Here is a 22,638-nt window from a genome sequence, read left to right as displayed (position 1 = left end):
GGGAGAGGGGGAAGCAGGCTCCCCGCTGAGCAGAGAGCCCGATGTGGGGCTTGATCCCAGGACCCTGGGATCATGACCCGAGCCGAAAGCAGAGGCTTTAACCCACTGAGCCACCCAGGTGCCCCCTATGGCACACTTTTTAAAAATACAAACTATTATTATTTAAAACCACTCATCAATTTTCACACCACTAAAATGGGACAGCATAAACACGATTATGTCTCATGATTCGATGAAAAGCACAGCACAACAAACACAAGTACGCCTAAAATACCAAACTTGAATTTTATCCAGCTTTAAATCTAACTATCCGTTTTCAGGGAATAAATACAGGGGATAGAGGAACAAGTTAACTGACACTAGAAGGAAGCAACCAACCAAATCCAGAATTTGGTACAGTCTGAAGAACAAATGACCCCATTACTTCAAAAATCAATGGTATGATAGTAAAAGAAAAAGGGAATTGTCAAGAGACTAATGAGGTAAAACCACCCAAACAAAAGATTCAGCCAAACCACAAAATCTCCCACAATAAGATGGGGTGGACCCTGGAAACACTGACTTAGGTACTAATAGAATTATACTAAAGGGGCAACAATTCAGAACGTTGACAGCTACTCCTAGATATCACAAAGAAATTATAGCTCCAGGAACAGGTTATTGCAATGTACTTAGTCAATAGGGTATATATCTTGTAGAAATGAATTAACATCCACTCATTACATAATGAATATGCAAAAAGTATCAAAGCACAAATGATACACTTTTTATTTTGAAACAGAAAAATTTATGTTAGACTCTGATGTTAGCAACACAATTCTTGGAAAGCTTAATGAAATTCATAGATAATCTGAACATTAATGAGAGTGACATTTGCTCTAAATCATCTCTTTGTTCTAGGTCCCCCGAAAGTTTTATTTCCAAGTGAAAGCATCAACAAATTTTATGATAGGTAACCAATACCAGTATCAATCAGCATATATGCATTTTTGTGCACTTCTGAATAAACAATCTATTTTCCTTAGTTCTACTATGAATAAACAGTACTAACTATGTTACTTAAATTTATTTCAAATTCACAAGCCAATAATTTTGCTTGTAGAAATAAAAACTGTGCTTTTAACCTCAAGCCATAAAATATCTGAAGATAATCTTTTTAACTCCAGGAAGTTTGGTCCTTAAACCAATATTTACTTCTAAACAGCTTTTCCTAATGTCAAAATTCATGATATGACTTCTCAGTTTTTAAAGTTCTAGAACTGAAGTAAATACAAATTTTTAACAGGACTCTCACAATATTTCAACAAAAGTATTACTATTTCATAAAAGAATGTGATCAATAATTCTGCTATAATTCTTTACAGAGCTTTGTATAGACAAATTTTAAAAACAAACAAATATAAATATCCTGTTTAAAAAAAAAGGCTCTAGTTAGAATGATGGACAATAGGGGAAATATCGGGCGGTTACTTGCTTCTTGGAAGCTGCTGATTCAAACAAGAATTTTGAGTTAAAAGAAGACTAAGTGGTCAAATAAAATCATAAATTCCTTTGTCATAAAGAATATCAAGTTAACCTTTGAACCATTGCCAAAGACTTAAAAAAATCTTTATCATGGTCATTTGCTTTTTGTTTTTTGGATTTTTTTTTTTGTCTTCTGTCCTTCATCACCTTATAGTTTAAATAGAAGAAAAAATATTGGTATGTATCTACAAGGACAGCTTTCTCCATTCTAGACCAACCAAGGCTACTGCTTATCTTACAGGGCAACTTTTCTTCTATTTGGACTCAAGTATTTCTTCATCTTTCTTTTATTGTCAATGAACATGAGATAAGTTTAACATCCCCCTATTTCACACAAATATTTAACAAGTATTACCAATGTAATTTTGCATAGCCATTGTTAAAGAAATGTCAATAATAACTCCTAAAAATTTACATTCATATTTATATACCTCTATATAAATACACATAATTACCTCATTTCTCATTTCCTCATTATTTTCCATATTTAAAATTTCTCCTCCTTAATCCCTATTTCTTCTAGATCAGAATTTCCCAAATTGTGCTCTAAAGAACAAGTGTTCCTCAAACATGCGGTTTCACACCACACTCCTGCTATGTGTGGTAGTGTTTGGGAAACACCATTTACTATGGTACAGGGAAGGAGATAATAAATTCTTTCTCCAGGCTGTCCAGAGATCCACATGCACATCAACAAAATAAAGTCTCTAAGAAGTCCTGCAATAAAGTAACCCAAGTTTTGCTTTACTGCTCAAATTCATTTGGCGTTTTTTCAAGGACATTTCAAGAGAACAGTATTTTATAAAGCACAAATTGGAAATTTCTACTCTAATCGATCCCAAATACCAGAGTATGGTGATGATGTTGGTGGCAGATCAAAGAAGCACAGACAGAGAAAATCCCCCTCGCTCTGCCCCATACATCTTCTAATTCCCAATTTGGACAAAATGCATTTTTGCCAGTAAATCTGTTTTTTTTTAAAGATTTTATTCATTCATTTATTTACAGACAGAGATCACAAGTAGGCAGAGAGGCAGGCAGAGAGAGAGGAGGAAGCAGGCTCCCCACTGAGCAGAGAGCCCGATGTGGGGCTCAATCCCAGGACCCTGAGATCATGACCCGAGCTGAAGACAGAGGCTTAACCCACTGAGCCACCCAGGCGCCCCAGCCAGTAAATTTTCGTAATGCCTATACCACTCTGGAATATGCCAAGTAGACTTCTTTACCAAATATTAATAAAAGCTCTAAACACTTCACCTAAAAATATGTATTGAATACTTGGTCATAGACCAATGCACTTAAGTTGCAATGAATTAAAATGTTTGTTCCTCATTCCTTTTCCAACTTCCAGTATGTTTGGCAATAAAAAAGAGTCACAGCAGTGATATGCTTTTCTACTAAAGTTACAGAGGATTCTACACACAACCAAATACTGACTCCATAACAGTGTACGGGCAGGATTATAAAAGAGTGCTCCTATTTAGAAATAGACGTTTTTAGTTGACTGCTAAGGCAGAAAATATAAATGTAAAAAAGCACAAACATTTTTGGGAGTTATGGTTAAGTTCCTAGTTGGTATCCTCAGTAAAACACATATCTTCAGTGAACGAACTATCTTGGAGTGAGTTAGGTTTATTTCTACTTGGGGGCAAATTTAAGCTGTTTAAACATTATTTCTAAGATACAACATTAACCTAGCTGAGCCCTGATCAGTCTTTCAACTTTCTCTACTTTCTTTTCAACATGTCTGCATGCCCTTTAAAATGTAACAGAATATCAGAAGATATCAAAATCAGGTTTGTTCAGAATGAAAGGATACAGTTTATAATATTAAATTTAAAATGCATATATGAATAATTTATTTAAATACAGCTGTCCTTCCAATCTCCATATTACTGTTATTTTTCTTCCTTGAATAAAGCAAGCAATGTCTGCTTAACAATTCTGTTTAGCAAGTCACAGAGTCAGTGTATTACTTTTCTATTACAATTATGAAGCATTCGTTCACTTAACATCAACTGATTCATAAAAATGCTTTCTCTTAAAAGAGGGAGTCTACATGGTGTACACTAACTAGAGAACATGAATGTATTCATTCTATTTAAGTGATAAATGTAAACTCTTTAGATTGGTAAAATTTAAGGGAGGACTTTATTCAGCAAGAGGGGAAAAAATAGAACAAATTCACAATGCAACTGAAAATTCACTCTGTTGAATACAATGCCACAATCAAGTTGCTATTCTAAAGGTAGGTACATGTAAAAACAATTTCAATATTATAAGGAAATCAGTAATACATAGTTTTGTACAATAAATTTTTTAGGGGCTCCTGGGTCACTCAGTGGTTCAGCATCTGCCTTCCGCTCGGGTCATGATCCCAGGGTCCTGGGATCAAGCCCCACATCGGGCTCCTTGCTCAATGGGAAGCCTGCTTCTCCTTCTCCCACTCCCCCTGCTTGTGTTCCCTCTCTCCCTGTGTCTCTGTCAAATAAATAAATGAAATCTTAAAATAAATAAATATATAAAAATAAATATATTAATGTCAAAGATATTTCATCTCCTTTCCAAAAAATCAAGTTTTATAACAGAAACATTAAGTTAACCTTGACTACTGCTGGTATAAGCTACAACAAAATTCTTCAGCTTAGTGTTTGAAATATTTACCTAAATCTCCATACCAAGCCTTCAAATTTTTAATGGAAATAAGAGTAGTAAATTGTGCCCCAATCTTTGCACCAAAACAGAACAAAAAATAAAATAAAATTCACTGAGTAAATATAGAACACTGTGTATAGCTACGCATTCATATCGGGCATTTAACCGTATGTAACTTCCAACCACATTTTAATTTCTTAAAATCACTTGTGACTGAATTCATAATAGACTGATTAAATATTGCAGAACATGTGTCAGGAATATAACTTTTTTGTCCAGTTATCAAATGCCCCTAAAAAGCACGTGGATATACTTTGCACTTTAATTTCTCCAACTACAAGAATGTAGAAAATATTACCTTATCTTTTTATAGTGATAGGGATATTCTAGTAATTACCATCTGTGGAAGAAATGGAGATGGACAGGCCAAGAAAGGAACTAAGTGAAAACAAAGTATATGGACGTGATAGAGGATTAATATCCAATTTTTAAATAGAGTACTCTCACACATTACTAGTAGGCATGAACATTTAAAATATTAAATGCCGGTGTTTAGACAAATCATCAATCACATTTTCAATTTTAAACTTTGAGAAATTTTTATACGCAATCTACAACTGAACAAAGGTATGTTTGATACAATCAAGCAAACTTTCTGACAGACCACTGAACTCAAGTCTCTACACTCAAGAGTATGTTTGTATCAAAACGAACACAGAAATGTTAGAATATATACATGGCCAGCACACTAGTTTGCTCCTCTTTATTTAAATGTCTGTAATACCATGAAGATGTACCATATATATCTTCATCCTGGCTATACTAGGCTAACAGCCATCCATCCAATGTAATCATGAAATTACAGAGGTATGTCAGCAAATATTAAGCTTATAGAGTAAATGAAAACTGATATGTGTAAGAGCAGTCTTATAATAGTCAAAGGAAAAGCAATTCTTATTTTAAAAAATTATTCTACCTGTGATTTATAAAACACACTGCATTGTCTGCTCATTAGAAACCATGATATTCAATTTGATATATCAAAGAGGGAACTCACAAAGTCACTTGATTACTATTTCTTACTATAAAGAGGCACTCCTATGATTAAGTAACAGAATTACTGTGAAAGCTTGGCATCCTGTCTGCCAGTTAAGATTTTTCAGAGGAAGGTGTAAAACCCAGCATAATACATGTCCTCTAATTGTGCAATATTACACCACCATCAAGAAAAAAAATCTTTCAAGGTTGGTAGTACCCAATTTTTGACCAGCATATTTCTCCTGTATTTCTTTACAAGCCATGCAAATCTTCACATGGCTTTATTTTCCAAAACAAATGCTTCAACTTTTTTCCTAGTAGCCTAGCTACAACCCTACAAAAACAAACCTGGAGTGTGACATATGGAGGAAAAACAAGTTTAGCTAAGGACATAGTTCAAAAAGCACTTCTAATAGGAGCATAAAGCTCAAATTGATCCAAGAACAATGTAAAGAGTTGCAAACAACCTGAAGCTCTACATTTAAAAATAGTACTTATAAGTACAATCAGTGAATGATATGATCTCCGGATAGAAATTATAACTGGAAAAACAGTATTTATGTAACTTGCAAAAAAAACTGAATTCTAGACATTTAATTGAATATGCTAAAATCCTGTTTGTATATTCTTCACAGTAACACACGTCTCATGAACCACTCATATCATTCAGTACCTTCTGGATATTAAATATCAATCAATCAATCCAATAAATATCAGACATAACTTTAAAATGTGTTTTAAACAGTTTAAAATCCCCAAATAGTTCAAACTGATTACCAAAAAACCAAGACCTGTATTAATAATATTCCTCTCAATGTTATAAATGGGAATGAGCAAATGAATTAGCACCATAAATATAAAATTCTCTACTTCTCACCACACTACTAACTCAACAGTTTGGGGGGTTAATTTCACTTTGTTTATTGTTTTAGACCTTTATTTAAAAATGTACTCTGACACACACTGCCATCACGCACACACTAGAACAGATAACAACTAGCCATATTTAATATTTTCTAGACTTCTGTGTAATTCAGTAACTGCCCACAAAGTTCTGTGAACTCCTCAGCTTCAAGCCTGAAGTCAATCTAAGATAGCCAATAGAAAGTACACCTGGGCAATTACTGCATTTCCTACTTCAGGAAGCTGAACTTCACACAGAATATCTACATTTGGATATTGCATTTGGAGCAATGATAAATGCCAAACTCAAACTATGCAGAAGCCATGTTAACTAAAAAAAGGCTATCCCTTTTTTATATCCCTTTAAATTATATCATTATTAAAAAGCAATAAATATGAAGAGCATTATTTTAGTTTTAAATAACCACCACCAACTAAAGACCCTCTATGAGAAACTAAGCATTAAAAATAAAAGATGACCTCATAATACATTACAATATGAAAATATTATCAGAAAAAAATATATAAAGCTTAATCAGAAAATATATTACCTAAGCTGCAGAACTGAATAAGAAATTTATTTTGTTGTATAGGAGGGAGAGAATGAAAGGAAATCAATTCATAATGTTCCCTTTCACAATATCCTTAATCTTCCTACATATATAATAATCCTTTTGAACGTTTTTACGTCACTCAAAGATTCCAAAGAACTTATTTGAAAAGCAATCCTGGTCACCTAAGGCACCAACATGTTATGCTGTGTGGAAACATTCTACTGAGAAACCACTCCGTTACATGATTCCACACAAGAGGTTTCATTTTCTTAAAATCTTAAAGTAAGAATTTAAAAAGGCAAAGGAGTTTCCAAAGCTAAGTAAAAAATTTCCCAAGGGATACAAAGTTTCATTAACTATCTTAACTCTTTTACTAAGCATCACCTCTCTGCCCCTCCATGGATATCAAGCAATCAATAACAATGTCACAAAAGAATGTTTACCATGATGGGGGGTGGGGTGTCACCTGTAATGATCCTGTATGAAAAATGTAAACAATCCTAAAAAAGGTGAGGAAAACTTTCACCTTCCTACAACCCCACTTTATGGATATTTGATGTTTCTCAGACTGAAAAAAATGAACAGAAGTTTAGAAACTGCTTGGTGAGCAAGGTTTGTTTGGGGGGTGGGGTGGGTGTTCTTTTTTTCCCTAAAAACAAACGTCCCCTTAAGTCCCTCAATTCCAAATACTGTGGAAGAGTCACTACTACTCACCGCAAGTAATACTGTTTTAAAGCAAAGGCAGCGTTAGAACAACTTCTGGGAAAGTTGAACTCTTCAACAATTTCTCCCCACTGATTCTTCTCAGAAACCTGTTAAAAACACAGCCACACTTGTCTGAGAGTGCACCATCCAAGAAAACTCTAACCTAACTATGAAATAAATACCCATTCTACAGAGATCTGTAGCTACCTCAGGCATCAGTGGGTGTTTCACATCGATCCGTAAGAGTAACTAAGCAAGGGCTGCTTGAATCACTGTGTTTTCACCCGAGAGCCCAGTATTTAATAGCACTTGTTTTGTTTGGGGGGCGGGAGGGGGGTGGTGGGTTTGTTTTGTTTTTGAAGCCCGGACAATAACCAATCGCAAGTCCCTCTGTCGCCCCCTTTTAAATCTCAACGCGGTCCGTTTACACTAAAAAAAAAAAAAAAAGTTCAAAAGGATCAATACTGTTCCGGACAGCGACGTCCGCAGGTTCTGGGGGGGCCGGGGCCGGGGCCGATTCCGATCCCTCTCCCAGATCTATCCATCTCCATAGGCCCTTCTTTGAGGCCTACAGCTTCTGCCTAGCCTTGAAGCCTAAGATGGCTATTTGGAGACAGGTCCTGGTTTCTTTTGTTAGCTGTATAAACCGAGGGCGACGGGGCCGAGGCTGTGCCCCCGGCTGCCGGGATCATTTCGCAGCCGATTATCGATGTTAAACCTGCCCGCGCTAATTTTGAGTTGCACGAAAACTGCTCTCAGAGTCTGTGTGTCTCTGTGTCTCCGCCTGTGCTAGAGCGGCAGCGGCGGCAGAGCTGACTCGCGAGCGAGCGAGCGGGCGGGCGGGCGCGGGCGCGGGGCTCGGGCGGGCGCCCCGCACGCCCGCACTCCCCGCCGCGGCGCTCAGACCCCGCCGGGCCGGCCGGGCACCGGGCAGGGCGCGAGCCGGCGCCGGGCCGCCCGCCCGCCCGAGCCCCGCGCCCGCCGCGCGCACGCGAGCCACCAGGCCAAAAACAGCCCCGCCGCCGTCCGCCTCCGTGCCACCGGCTGGGAGCGAAAAGAACGCCTTTTGCCCCCGCGGGCCACCCCCCCGGCCCCGAGCGCCCACTCCGGGGTCAAAGGAGACTTTTTGGAAGAGGCCAGCGAGAGGGAAATACAAATTAAAACTTCCACTCACCTTCGCGAATCCGCCTAAAGTAGTGACTCTGGTGTAGAGACCGTGAAGATCCAGCTCCTTCCCACCCACCGCAGGGATTTTTTTAAAAGGCGACCTGCGGGAGAGAGAAAGCCCCGTACTTGTCAGCCGGGACCCCGCGCCCGGCCCGGGCGGGAGAGCCCCGTTCGCCCCGGCTCGCCCCGGCGCTGCCCCCCCGGTTCTGCTCTCACCCTCTGCTGTGGTGGAACTGCCGCAGCTCGTCCAGGAAAGCGAGTCCCTTTCTCCGCTCGTCCGGAGGCGCCTTCCCCGTCGAGTTTGCCATTATTTTTTCAAAGGAGGTTTTTAAAAAACCCAGATCGGTGTTTTAAAAGCGCCCCCCGCTCCCTGCGCTTCCTACCAGAGCCCGGAGCCCATTCCTCGGCCGGCGGCGGCGGGGCTCAGTCATGGGCCGGCGGTGGCGGCGGCGGCGGCGGCGGCGGCGGCGCAGGGAGGGAGGGAGGGAGGGGGAGGAGGAGGAGGAGGAGGGGAAGGAGGGAGCAGGAGGCCAGGGGGAGAGGAGGGAAGGAGGGAGGGGAATTTCTAAAAAAGTTTAAAGAAATCGGAGCGAAACTAGAGGGGCAGGCGACTGCCGGATCCGCGCGAAGCCGCGGGGCGAGCGCGGCCCCCACCCCTTCCTTCCCTCCCCGCGGCCCGGCTCTCGCCCGCCTCTCAGCGCCGCCGGCCCAGGCGGCTCGGCCTGGGGACGCGATTCAACATGGTGCTGCTGCCGGGGGCGCGCGAGCGGGCGAGGGGAAAGGCGAGCCGACGGTGAGGGGCTGGGGCGGCCGGAGGCCCGGGAGTTTCGGCGGCCGCGGCGGCGGGGCTGGGGCAGGCGGGGCTGGGGGTGGGGAGGGGGAGGTCTGTGTGGTGGTTTGTGGAAAGAGGGGTGACAGCGTGTATTCCGGCCGCAGCTCCGCGGGGCCCTCGCATACATTCACGCGCGGCCTCGGCCGCGGCGGCTGGGGCGTCCCCGGGCAGAAAGCACCGGCGGCAGCCGAGCCGCTGCGCGCCGCCCGCCCGCTTCCTTCCCCGCCAGCCTCCCTCTCTGCCGCCGCCAGCGCCGCCGCCAGCGCCGCCGCCACGGCTGGGCACCAGCGCCGCACAGCGACCCCCGAGGGCCGGCCGCGGCACTGCGCCTGGCTCCACACCGCCCCGGCAGCTCCTCGCGGGGAACAATAGACTCGGCTCGCCGGGCTTAGGGTTCATCTGCAATGTGCCGCACATTTCACACGCACACAAAGCCGGCGGAAAGGGGGGCGGCGCGGGGAAACGGCCACTACCGGTTGTTCCAGGGTTAGGGGTGGAGGCGATGTTCGCGTCCCCGGCCCGGCTGTTGGAAGGGCCGACTAGGACTCCCTGCCAGCCCGACAGAACCAGTCTGGCGCTCGGTAGGGAAGGCAAGCTCCGAGGGGCAGCTCCTCACGCTACGCATCATTCACAGATCGGAATAAAGTCAATTTCTTACCCCCCCCTTTTTTTTAAGGTCTAAAGGAATCGGCTTTTCTGAGCCTTGTGCTAGTATTTTGGGGCCTGATTAGCACATTTTCCATGAATTATCCACAGACTAACTTTAGCAAACTGTAAATTAAATACAATGTGAACTGTCCTAGTTCTGTGGAAATACAGTAATGCTCAGTTCATCCTGCTTTTGATTGCTTTCACATATCAGACTAGATATATTATGCTGAGTTATACAAACAGTAATTAAACTGGTGGGGAACCAATCTTTTGAACTTTTGACAATAATTAACGCTTTTATTTTTATATTAAGACATCTGAAAGATAGATGCGCTTAAGCAAATCCTGAGTAAGACCTTGTCTTCCTTGCTTTCAGACGTCTCAAATTCCATCCCCGGTTAAAATATGTTGAAGGTTAATTAAAAAAAAAAAAGTCTGCTCAAAGACAGACTAATCTCAACAAATACTCCCACCTAAGTTTGCATTTACAAAGGGCGTTGGAGTCGGCCCTTTACTACGAATGTTAATTAAGCGTCACAGTATATGAGGCGTATCATTAGTCCCATTTTAGTGATGGCTACTATGTGCAAAGTCACCGAGTAACCCAAGGTCACAGGCTTATAAAGGTCTGAATGATTATCATTTCAGGTAGTGGTTCCAATGGGAACATTTATTTGGTGGTGAAAAAAATTATGTAATATAGCCCAGCATGCTTCCGGTGCTCACTCTAGGAAACGGATTTATTTCCCAAGAAAAGTTTGTCTCTTAAATGGGGTTGGAATGAGGCTGTGGCTAGGAAGTTCCTGACACCCAAGGGCCAGTGAGTGTCTCGGAAGTCAGTGAAAGGCGGAGACCCGGCTGGGGGAGTGGAGAAGCCGGGTCTGGTCCCGAGGCAAGGGGGGGCGGGGAAAGAGGGAGCCCAGGTCATCCGTCCCTTCCCCCACCGGTCCTCTTAGGGGTGGTGGAGATGTGGGCCTCAGAGTTGCGTGGCCGGGGCTGTGCGGATTCCCTAAACGCCGCACTTGCTCACAGCCCCTTACGTAACTGTCAGCGCCGGGGATTCCCTAGAGGGGGTCATTCTATTCAACCATTACACACACCCCGGGCTGCTGCCGCCGCGCCGCCGCCGCCTCACAAAATGGCGGCGCCCATAGAGGAGACAGCGGCCGCCTCCTCGGCCCCATTTTGTGGGAGGCGAGAGATCTGTCAACATGGAATACCTCGGCTGAGGATACACCCGAGTTTGGAGATTCTGCTTAAGAGATGGAGCCGAGGGGGCCTCATTCAGCGGAAAATGTCAGCGACTTCTGTTACCTCCACGCTTTTTCTTTCTTTTTTTTTTTTTTAAACTATTTTCTTTTTCTGGAAGGAAACGCCGGAAGCTGCCGGGGTAATTGTAACTAAGGGGAGAAGGGAAGGCTTCAGCCGACTGCTCGGGGGACTTGCCGCGGCGTTTTGGTAGCTTTCGTTGCCCTTCCGCGCTCCTGGCAGTTGACCGCGATCTCGCGGAGAGTCGCCTGAGCGGGCCGGCCGGCTCCGAGAGGACGGGGACAGGGCGACGCGGGACCAAAGCGGCGGCCTCAGCCGCGCCACTTGTGCAGCGAGACTTTCCGACAGTTTTTAAATGCCAGAGTCCACAGCACCGTCGGTACCCCTCCTCGGGATCGTGGGCTTGGGAACCTCGGACGCCCAGCTTCGGGAACTCGCGGTCGGCCGGCAGCAGGAGCGCTGGGAAGCCGGGTCGCTGCAAACCGGCGGTACTTGGGGATTCCGGCAGCCCCGGCCCGCCAGGTGGTCGCGATCCGCACCCGGGGCCGGGATAGTGCTGATGGGGCAGGAGTGGGAAGGAAGGCATGTACACTGAAATTTAGGTCGTCGGGGTTTAGGGTTGTGTGTTGCCAGTGTCAGGTCAGACGTCAGAACATCTTTTCTAGTATCCTACTCTGCAGTGGGCAAATCTGTTTGTCTTGTTTCCTATGAAGGGCGGAGTGGAGGGATGACTTTTTTTTTTTATTTTTCAGGGGGAGGTTGCCACTTTTAAGCCACTGTTTGTTGTTAATGTGAATTTGTGTGTACACACATGCATATACAATAGTGTGTTTTGCTTTTAATTATAAATTTCGAAGGGTGAAGACCTGGAGTGTGATACTAACGTTTTAATGACCTTAAAAAAAATTAAGATGTGATATGTAACTGGAGAGTTGACTCTGAAAAAAACAACCCTTTTCTGAAAAGAAGCTGTCATCTTCAAAATGGAGTCCTAAAGTATATCTGATGAATAGAATTTAAATTCATAACACTTTGGATATGCTCTAAAGAAAAAAAAACTATAAAATTTAATGTTTAACAGATTACTACATGGTCCAACTTCTCCAAAACTAGAAAAAGGTAAAGCAAAATCTATTAAGGGTATTTGCTTGTAAGAGGAATGCATGGGTTTAAAAAAAAGAGGAGATACATCTGTTAAAACTTAAATATGCATTTTGGGAATAACTTATTTCAATTTTTTTTTTTTTTTTACAGTGGCAGCAATCATTTGTATTTCCATGAAGGTTTTCTTTTTTTTTTTTTTAAGCGTTTTATTTAGGTTGCTTTTGACGTTCATATTTCCTCTCTAGTGCAAAACTGCGTTTTTCTGCAGGCTACGCCTCAATAATCACTAAGTTCCATGCCCCATCCCCTGCCGCACCCGATTGCTACTCCTGACGTGTGGATTACCAAGATACAGTCTCTGGTACTGTCTGTTCCTACTGATGTTCTTTATATTTAATAAATTTAGTTATCACTAATCAGTCTGTGCCTCTGGCAAGAATACCCTATCTTAGACCCCAAGTGCGCAGGGAGTATTTTTTTATGGGATTGCACTAATAGTAACCCTAAAGCATAATTTTACATTTCTCTGTACCATATTGCATTTCCTATAGTGGGCAGCATAGAGCAGGTGGATCCTGGGGAAAAAAATGTTAGGGAAGTGCAACAGTTTTACACTATTCTCTAATTTGATGATATAAATAAAATGTAGTTCATAGTTTTCAAGCATTAATAGAAATTATTCCTATAAAAATTACCAGTGACAATGGAGATTGATGAAATTCAATTTGTATAGTTTACTGTTCTGATGAGAAATACTGACAAAACCTTTTGATGTGAAAAAATGCGAAAGCATGGTTTTTAATAGTAACTGCAAACCCAGCATCATAATTAGCCTTTTCTATTATTTTATATGTATCTCTGATTCTTATCATCAGTTTTCATATTATTTAATCAAGAAATAGTAATGTTTAAAATTCCCTCATTTAAGTAAACTTAAAAAAACTAAACCAAATTTTAAATAAAGCATGTCAGGTTATAAAATTACAATAGTTGAATTAACTTAATGGAGGAATTGCTATGTAGATTAATTGGAGAATTTTTGGATTTTAAGTTACGGTTTAAAAGAACTGGTTGAACAAGATCTTCAACTTAAATTTTTATTTCTTTAAAGATGATCTTAAGAAGAAAGGAATTGTTAGTAAGATAAGAGAATGCTTTCCCACTTGCTGCTCTTGCCTGTTGTCTAAGGCTGTAGTTTTTTATGTGGGCTAACTTACTTGAATCTTTGATTACAATATCTAATCATAGATAAGGTCTTTCTTCAGGTGGTGACTCTTAAGGAATACTGGTAACTAACCTTTTAAAAAGTGAGGATATAGTTTGTTCTACTGCAAAATAAGATAATTGTGAAGTTGATGTTCTGAATCTGCAGTTGACTGAGATTTGAATGATTTGTGACCAAGATTTGAATGATTTGTCCCTAAAGGGTCTAATAAGTTTGGGGGGATTTCTTTGTTATGGTTTCTTTTCAATAGATATTAAAGGCTATGCTTTGTACATAAATCTAGTGCAATTTGTTAAAAACAAAAACAAAAGATAATTTTCAACTATTAGAGATAATTTTCAACTATTAAAGGCCTCTTAATAAGACTCAGTAATTTAAAAATTGTATTTTAACCAATTACGGTGTTTTTTCAAGAGTCATCCTTAAGTGTACTTTTGACAAAGGAGTTCTCATTAATTGTTTAGGTCGGTTAACGAATTTTGAATTTTTAAAATTGTTGTGGGTTTAATGTGCTACATTTGTGCACTGTTATTTGTTTCATCTAATTTGATCACTGAAAAAACAGTAGCCCCCAAACTGTGCTCTTTATAAAGTATCACAGTTCATAATAGCTTAACACTTTGTTTATAGTATTTAATAACTTGGGAAAACTGGGAGAATATAAATACTAAACCAAGGAAATATTTATTTTTATCAATGCAGATTACTAAATCACTGAATAAATGTTTATCGAATGCCTACCTTGGGCAAAAGATAGGAGGGTAAAAGAAATCGACTTGGCTCTCAAGGAAATTATACTCCAGTACTAGATTTTTCTTAACTACTAGCTTTAAAAGATTATAATGAACTATTCAGACCATAGGGTTCTTTATTTTTAATACTTAAGCAGGATATGTAGCATAGAGTTAAGTTCAAAATTCTGTTTAGAATAGAGACATTTAAATATAATTATGTACAAAATAGCATTACATTACTGTTAGGATCAATGTAAGATTAGTGTTAACTCAAAGTGCTGTAAAAATATTAATAACAGCATTTAAATCACATCCTTTGAAAACTCAGATCCACAAAAAATATGATTCCAGTAATTAACTTTTTAATTATGGGAAATGCAAGGGAGTGTAAAAAATATACTACTGAGCAAACGAACAGGAATTGTTTTAATGAAATTTGATTTTCTGTTTCAATTTTTTGGTACATTGACTCTTCTGACATTGCACTTTGCTATTAATTTAAAAAAATTAAACTCCAAAGACACATTAATTCTGCATTTAATGCAGATTTAATTCTTGACTAGCTGTAAAGCTTAAAGAGTTGGCAGTCTTGTTGGTGAAACAATAAAATAGGAACTAAGCCAAACTGCAAAACTATGTAATAATTAGGTTTTATAAATATATATACAGGTTTTTCTTTGTAGCTATATCAGAGTAGATTTGACTTAATAATAATTTAGTTTTTGTTTTTCTCTGAAAACATACTGCAAACTACATATCAAAATAGAAAGATGACCTGGGCCAGTGTAAATTATTGAGGCTTATTGCTGTACATTAAGGGAAATTCTAACGAACAGCTCAGTGGCAACAATTTTTTAAAGATGCCATGGTTTTTTGACGTAATTTGTAGTATACAGAACTCATAAATCTTCTAGAATAATCTTTATGTGATAATTTACATGAGAAATACTTATATTCTTTGGGGGTATAAACTAACTGATTAATTATTTTACAGATAACTACAATGCTTCCAGATATTTTAAACAAAGATGAAAAGTTTAGGAGTGTTGAACTGTATGTTTTAACCAAATTTTCCTCTTATTAATAATACTGATATTAAACAGCCATTAGTCATTATTGATAATTAAATAAATGTAAGTATAGGTCCTGTTCTAATGTCTAGTAATTTTAACTACATTGAAAGATAGATTGCCTCAGGGTTAATGGGGGGTTAAACAATGGTTCTTCTCTTCTTTTGGAGACTAAAAAGAAGCCTTCCACTCTATAGTAAATGCTGAAATTTACTCTCTTCCCACTGAACTAAATGCATCCTTGACATCCCTATTTGCTAACCTCAATTGTTTTTTCTGCTCCATTAAAGTTGGGGGCATCAAAAATAGTAATGATATCAGACTACACCACTGTGGGTGGGTTTGTGTCCACTGCAGATACCTTCCTTTCTACCTTACCCTTGTTCTCAATGTCAGTCTCTAAAGAGATTTTTGTAATGTTACTCTTAGAATATTCCTAAACTGGATAAGAGAGTTAACTTGTGGTCTATATATGGTGTTCAAAAAGTCCACTAACTTTTTGGAACAATGTGTTTATTCAGTCTTCCTGGGAAAGGATCTCCGTGCAGTGGGCGTCTAAAAGGGCCCTGTGATACCCAAAAAGCTAAAGTTCTATTTGCTAAAGGCAAGTAGTAACTTTAGAGGGTCACCTCAGGCACTGCTTTTTATTTTGTGTGGGCACCTCAAGGGAATGGCATTTTGAAACTTTAGTTAAGGTATATCTTTGTAGTTCCAAATTATAAGAATTACAGCAAACAAGGGGCACCTGGGTGGCTCAGTCAGTTGAGTGTCTGACTCTTGATCTCGGCTCAGGTCTCAATCTCAGGGGCATGAGTTCTGGCCTCCATGGTGGGCATGGAGCATACTTTAAAAAAAAAAAAAAAGAATTAACAGCAAACAAACAAGTATTTCTAAAGAGGAGCTATAGCTTTTTTTTTTTTTTTAAGATTTTATTTATTAATTGGAGAGAGAGAGAAAGCATAAGCAGGGGAGTAGCAGGCTCCCCACTGAGCAGGGAGCCTGGCATGGGGCTGGATCCCAGGGCCCTGGGATCATGACCTGAGCCGAAGGCAGATGCTTAACTGACTGAGCCACCCAGGCACCCCAAACTATGGCTTTTTAAAGAAAGTGTAATTAAATGCATTTAATCATTTCTCAGTTTGTCTTCTACTGAAAATTAAGTGGATAGGAAATTAATTCAAAATGGGCCCCAAATATGATTCTTCAAATAACTAATTGGGAATGCCTAGGGATATATATGCATTTATTATAATTGCATGCATAGTGGTGTGTGCTTTGTGTTCCTGGGTAATGTTGAGCAGAAGGTTTCCAGTGATGTGGCCAGTTCACACTGTAGTCTTGTTCTGCTTTGTGCTTGCTTGCTCTGCTCCTCTTTGCTGCCGTTTCTGAGGAATGTGCCTAGGAGTAGTCCCAGACAGTGCTTTTGTACATCTGTCAACAGGGCTACTTTTATCTCACAACAGGTGCTTGTATCTTATCTGTGGGCCCACTGTATGATCATTGGAACTTCAAGGATACCAGTCTGTCTGCAGTTCATTACAACCTTTTTAAAAATGCTAAACTATTTGAATCCTAAACTGTGCATATTTTAAATTGTTCAATGGATATTAGAAATACTTTATTTCTGGGCCCTTTTTTGTGTTTGGATCTTTATATGCATAATTATTGTTATTTAAAATCTATAATTCCATGCATTGTCTGTGAGGGTAGGGGAAGGGTAGCATCCCATCATGTTTTATGTATACATTAACAGTAAGATTTTGGCCCACTCCCTACTGAACCAGCGGAAAAGGGCATATTTGAGAGAAAACATGTGCTTTACTCATACTCCAATAATTAGGTTGATGCACTTGATTTATGTTACACATTGAGCTCATTCTTAAAAGGTAAACATTTTACAGTATGCCTCCTGGCTCACAAATCAGAGCTTTTTCTACTGAACATTCCTTCTGTCTTGCTAATAAAATCCAATTTCCAGAATCATAGTTGCTAAGCAAATATGCATAAAACTATAAATTTATCCAAATCATTTATTATTTAAAGAGTAGTATATAAAAGTTTAAACAGAAGTCATTGATCAGTGAAAGTGACAGAAAATAAGCAAGATAAAAATAGAATTATGGTAGAATAAGCTAAAAGACCTTACTTTAGGGAATTATTGGGAAAACTGAGCTCGAATATGAGGTCTGGGGCTTCTTAGGCAATACTTTATCTTAAATTAGAATCTGTAGGAGTCCCCTTATCACTTACTCTTTCTTTGCCAATGTGCACTACTTTTTTAGTAACCAGGTAAGAACATTTGAAATGAATCTTTCAAGGCTACAACTTATATAACGTATTTATAAATATTACTGCTACATGGGAACTAACCGTTTTAGCCTCGTTGCAATACCTTGTACAGTTTTTGTGACTGCTAAATGCCCTATAAAAGGCTACAAACCCATGTAAATAGATCTTAGCTCTCAGTCAGGTACAGCTTGGTAAATTCTTTTTGATATAGCTTGAATTGCCAGGAATGTAGGGGCAGCATTCCTTGCCAGTGAACATACATCCTTTGCTGGCGAAGGTGAAATCTGAGCCAAGTAATTCTGTAGGACCTCGTGCAGTGGCCATCCTCTCAGTAAGCAGATTTAGAGAAACAGTCATATTGATCTCTTATTTTACTAATTTGTTATCTTCCTAAGATTGTGTATGACCTCACTTGGAATGTAATTTCCTTAAACCATTGTGCTTCACAGATGTAAATATTTCCCATTGGGAAATACTGGAAGATACAAAGCTAGGCCAAATATATATGACCATTAGTGTGCATGAGCTTGACAAATGAAATAGGTATCTTGGAAATTATCATACTCTTTTCCTTAAAGTCGCAGTTTAAACCTGAAGGTTTCAGGGCACCTGGATGGGTTTGTTGGTTAAATGTATGATTTGATTTTGGCTCGGGTCATGATCTCAGGGGTCCTGGGATCCAGCCTTGCATTGGGCTCCATGCTCAGCGTGGGGTCTTGTCTCTCTCCCTCTGCTGCTCTCATGCACTCACATGTGTGCATGATCTCTTGCTCTCTCAAATAAATAAAATCTTAAAAAATAAAATGAAGCTTGAGATTTCACTCCAAGTCAAAGTGCCAGGTAACATGCTTGCTTGCTTGCTTATTTATTTATGAAGAACAACACATTTAGATTTAATTTCTTTTCATGAGACAGCTTTTTTTTTTTTTTTTTTAAGATTTTACTTATTTGACAGAGAAGACAAGTAGGCAGAGAGGCAGGCAGAGAGAGAGAGAGAGAGAGAGAGGAAGGGAAACAGCCTCCCTGCCAAGCAGAGCTCCCGAAGCAGGGCTGGATCCCAGGACCCTGGGATCAAGACCTGAGCCAAAGGCAAGAGGCTTTAACCCACTGAGCCACCCAGGCACCCGGCTTTTTTTTTTTTTTTTTTTAATAGAGTATAGTTGACACACAGTTTCAGGTGTACAACTTTGTAGTGTTTTGTAGTGTTTTGACAAATTTATACATTATGCAATGTTCAACATAAGAGGTAGCATTTTTTTTTTTAACATAGTCCAGAATAAGCTGTAGAGGAATTAAGGGACATTGATTGTTGAATGTAAGGCAGGTGCCTCCATATTTTCCCACAAATTTTATTACTTCAAAGGAGATTTTTACTTCTAGATATCCAAACACTGAACACATTATTCTGGTAAAAGACACTGGTGTGGCAAGAGTTTCTCCCTTAATGTTTGGGGCTTTTGAGAACAAACCCAGGATTTAAGGAATGTATTGTTACTGTATCTTTTGAGTTTCCACAGGCACAGAGCAATAACTAGGTACAGGTCTGTTATTTTTAGAAAAGTTTGTTTTATCCAGTCTTCGATAAGATACCCTCGTTGCCTTACAATTGAGATTCAGTAAACCACGAAGTTCAAGAAGGGTAGTGTAGCAAGTTGCAGCCTCACAGTGTTTTCTTGGTGTCCTGGTTTCTGGGTTGACTGACAGGTCTCAAGTAAATTTATTTCCCAAGAAGAAAAGACTAAATACATGGAAAGATTTTCAGAATAGTAAATTTTACTGAAAAGTAATATATTCTTTTACCCAGTTCAAAAGTGGCCAAGACCAAACCTCCAAGCATGAAAGCAAAAGTTGGGCTATACTTCAGGGGGACAAATTATAATCTAATTAAGACCTATCAAGTGAAGTCAGAGCCAAAACCTTCCTATTGACAGGCAAGTTAAGTGCTGTCTTCTGGAGATTTCATTATTTCATGTTCTTGGAACAGGTCTGGAAGGTTTTTTAGATGCGTCTGACATATGAGGTTGAATTTTCCTGACCAGAAGACCATGGTTAGGTTAGAAGGTCCACCAGCTATCTAGACAGAGCCAGCACTACCAAGAGTTATCTGTAAACTGTTACTACTAGTCTGGTGCTTTAAGTGGGAAGCATTCAGGAAACTTCTATATGTTGTATCTACAGGAAACTAAATGTAATATAATAAATATTTTGATGAGTGAAATAATCATCTTCTTAAAACATAGATCAAAGACAGGAGACTTTGTACCTGACAAATAGGAATATTTTAAAAGACCCCCTTAGGTGAGATTCAGATTACATCTTCCACTAAGGAACCTAGATGGAGATAAGGTGAAGATTTCATAGGCCATTAATGAGTTTCAAAAAATCCAGTCTGGTTGTTAAAGATTTCCTTAAAATGGCCAATATGCCTGGCCACTTTGATTGTTTATAGAATCCCATCTAGATGTTATACTGTGTTTCTAGGTAGAGGGACAGCAGTTTTGAATAGAGAAGAATACAAGAATATATTTCATTGATTATTTTTACCTTTACAGTACCAACATGATTGTTGGCTAGTCCTTATTGCTAAAGCTTAGCAGTACCATTTTATCTAGTAATAATCAGGAAATACCCTTTTTCTGATATTGTGAAAGAAGTTCATAAAATCCTACTGACTTCAGTATCTTATCAGATACTAACGTGGATACAGCGTACTCCTTAGGGGAATGATTTTTTCTAGTTTGCAGCCTCATCTTGAAAAACAGTAACATCTAAATGAGTTAGCAGAGGAATCAGTTGGTTAATAAAGATAAGAGTAAGGATGCCTGTGAACAAGAGGTCACCACAGTCTTAGTTTAGTAATAGCTACAGCTTGAGACATAAGGACTCCTAGATATTTTAGTCCCTGGAGAAGTAAGAAACCTTTATTGTTATTGCAATTATCTAAAAGAACTACCCAAAAGCTTCAGGAGAATCAATAAGTTGTGATGTTTGAGAGGTAAAAGTATATCTCAGGTAAAAACAGCACCTTCTGCCAACCAGGAAGAATATGAAGAAAGGAAAAGTGTTTTTGTTTTGTTTAGTTTTGTTTTTTAGGTTTTATTTATTTATTTGGCAGACAGAGATCACAAGTAGGCAGAGAGAGAGAGGAGGAAGCAGGCGCCCCGCTGAGCAGAGAGCCTGATGCAGGGCTCGATCCCAGGACCCTGGGATCATGACCTGAGCTGAAGGCAGAGGCTTTAACACACTGAGCCCCAAGAAAGGAAAAGTTTTTAGTTTTTGTGTTGAAAACAGACTGCATCTGCAGAGACCAATTTATCTTTTTCTCTGAGCTATCAGTTCCCTCTTCAGTAATTATACTTAAATGTCTGTTTTGGTCATAGCACCTATTTATTTAACCAAGATGAGCTGCTGAAAATTCATTAAATAAGGTACACATAATCAGAGATAGGTGTGTGACTATATATTTGAAAGAAATGTACCAAAGATTTTGTTCTCAAATTTGCGAAAAAAACCTTTTCAGAAATCAAAATGTTACCTTAGGTATTATTAACAAGGCTACAAATTATAAGACAATCAGAATTACAGCCTATAAAACTTATGCTATTTTCACAGGGTATAGCGACACTGGAGTCCCAAGTATCTAACAAGACTACTTTTTAAAAAATATTTGCAAAGGCAGTTTTATCATATAGAATAGAATTTTACCTGCTTTTCTGCAGCTATGGGGAATAGAGCACATGATTTCCTCATTTAAGCTTCCTAATTTTTTTTCAAGCCAGCAAATAGAAGTGCCTAAACACTAGAATTCCATTAGTTATTATCAAGAGAGAAGAGCAGGTACAAACTTAAAATTCAGAAAAGAGCACAAAGATAGTGAATGTTAACAAATGGAATATGGAGCATGTCACATCTTGTCTCTACATGTAATAAGAACAAAAGTAAAGTTTATCACAGATTAAGATATGTTTATTTGAAAGAGTCTAAACGGTACATTCACATAAGAGATTTTAGCAAAAGGCTTATATATTTATATCACCTGTTATTAAAATTTTATGAATATTTTTAGTCTTTAAAAAATATAGTTTATGGTTACAGATAGTTTTCCATGGTTTGGGAAAGCTGTTTGTTATTTTCTACCCATCGCTTGACCCACCCATCAAATTATTTTTATAATTACCAAGAATTTGCAAACAGAATCTCTATTTTTCATGTATTTTCTGAAAATGTGAAAAATGTTAAAATTTGTGTTTTCCAGTGCCTTTTTCTAAAACCCAGTACCCAAATCACCATTTTCAAAGTGTGCCATGATGTGCTTATAGGTTTTTAGGAGGGGAAAAAAAAGCAGTTACATAATCTTGGAAAGTACCTAGTTAAACAAAAGTTAAAATTGCTTTCCATAAGACTTCTCAGGGCCTTCAGATCCTCCTATTTTATCTTGTGGGTATTTCCTATTTTCCAAGTATACCTGGCCTTCTAATACAGTTGATATTCTAACAAAAATACTGAAAGATGGTCTAAACATTGTTAAAAATTGAACACAAATGGCAAAAACAAAAAGTGCTGATTCTGTGCTTGAGTGTGAGTTTCCTGAGGGCAAGGATCACTCTTTAGTCTGTAACACATATTGCATAAAACCAATATAATATGCTAAGTATGTATTATTGAGTAAGTTAATATAGATCTAATAACTCTTGAAAGTCGATTATTCAAATTAAGCTTCTGATTTGCTAAAGTTAATTATATAAAATAACTTATTTTCTTGTGTGTGATTTTTTTTTTTCTTCATACCTGGAAGAACTAGAATATTTTGAAAAGGTCTATTTTATAGTTTTATATTTAGGATGGTGACCAGTTATTTTTATCTCTGTTGAAGGGATGTAGACCTAACCACATAATAGAGCTATTGATAAACCATGAA

At 39.2% G+C, this 22,638-nt stretch overlaps 1 protein-coding gene across 1 annotated transcript in view; it reads right to left on the bottom strand.

Moving 5' to 3' along the window:
• ARID2 (AT-rich interaction domain 2) overlaps window positions 1–8,985 on the bottom strand; it is a 165,333-nt gene extending 156,348 nt beyond the window's left edge. Inside the window, exons 1-3 of the mRNA XM_059402955.1 lie at window positions 8,763–8,985; window positions 8,554–8,647; window positions 7,389–7,486 (exon numbers count right to left, since the gene is read on the bottom strand). Of these exons, the coding sequence (XP_059258938.1) occupies window positions 7,389–7,486; window positions 8,554–8,647; window positions 8,763–8,854 (284 nt within the window). The 5' untranslated portion in view covers window positions 8,855–8,985. The remainder of the gene's footprint in view (window positions 1–7,388; window positions 7,487–8,553; window positions 8,648–8,762) is intronic.
• Window positions 8,986–22,638: the final 13,653 nt, after the last annotated feature.

Source organism: Mustela nigripes, chromosome 6 (genome assembly GCF_022355385.1).
Source record: "Mustela nigripes isolate SB6536 chromosome 6, MUSNIG.SB6536, whole genome shotgun sequence".
NCBI classification, from domain to species: Eukaryota; Metazoa; Chordata; class Mammalia; order Carnivora; family Mustelidae; genus Mustela; species Mustela nigripes.
Note: the sequence above shows the minus strand (reverse complement) of the source record. Positions and strands in the feature narration are given on the sequence as shown.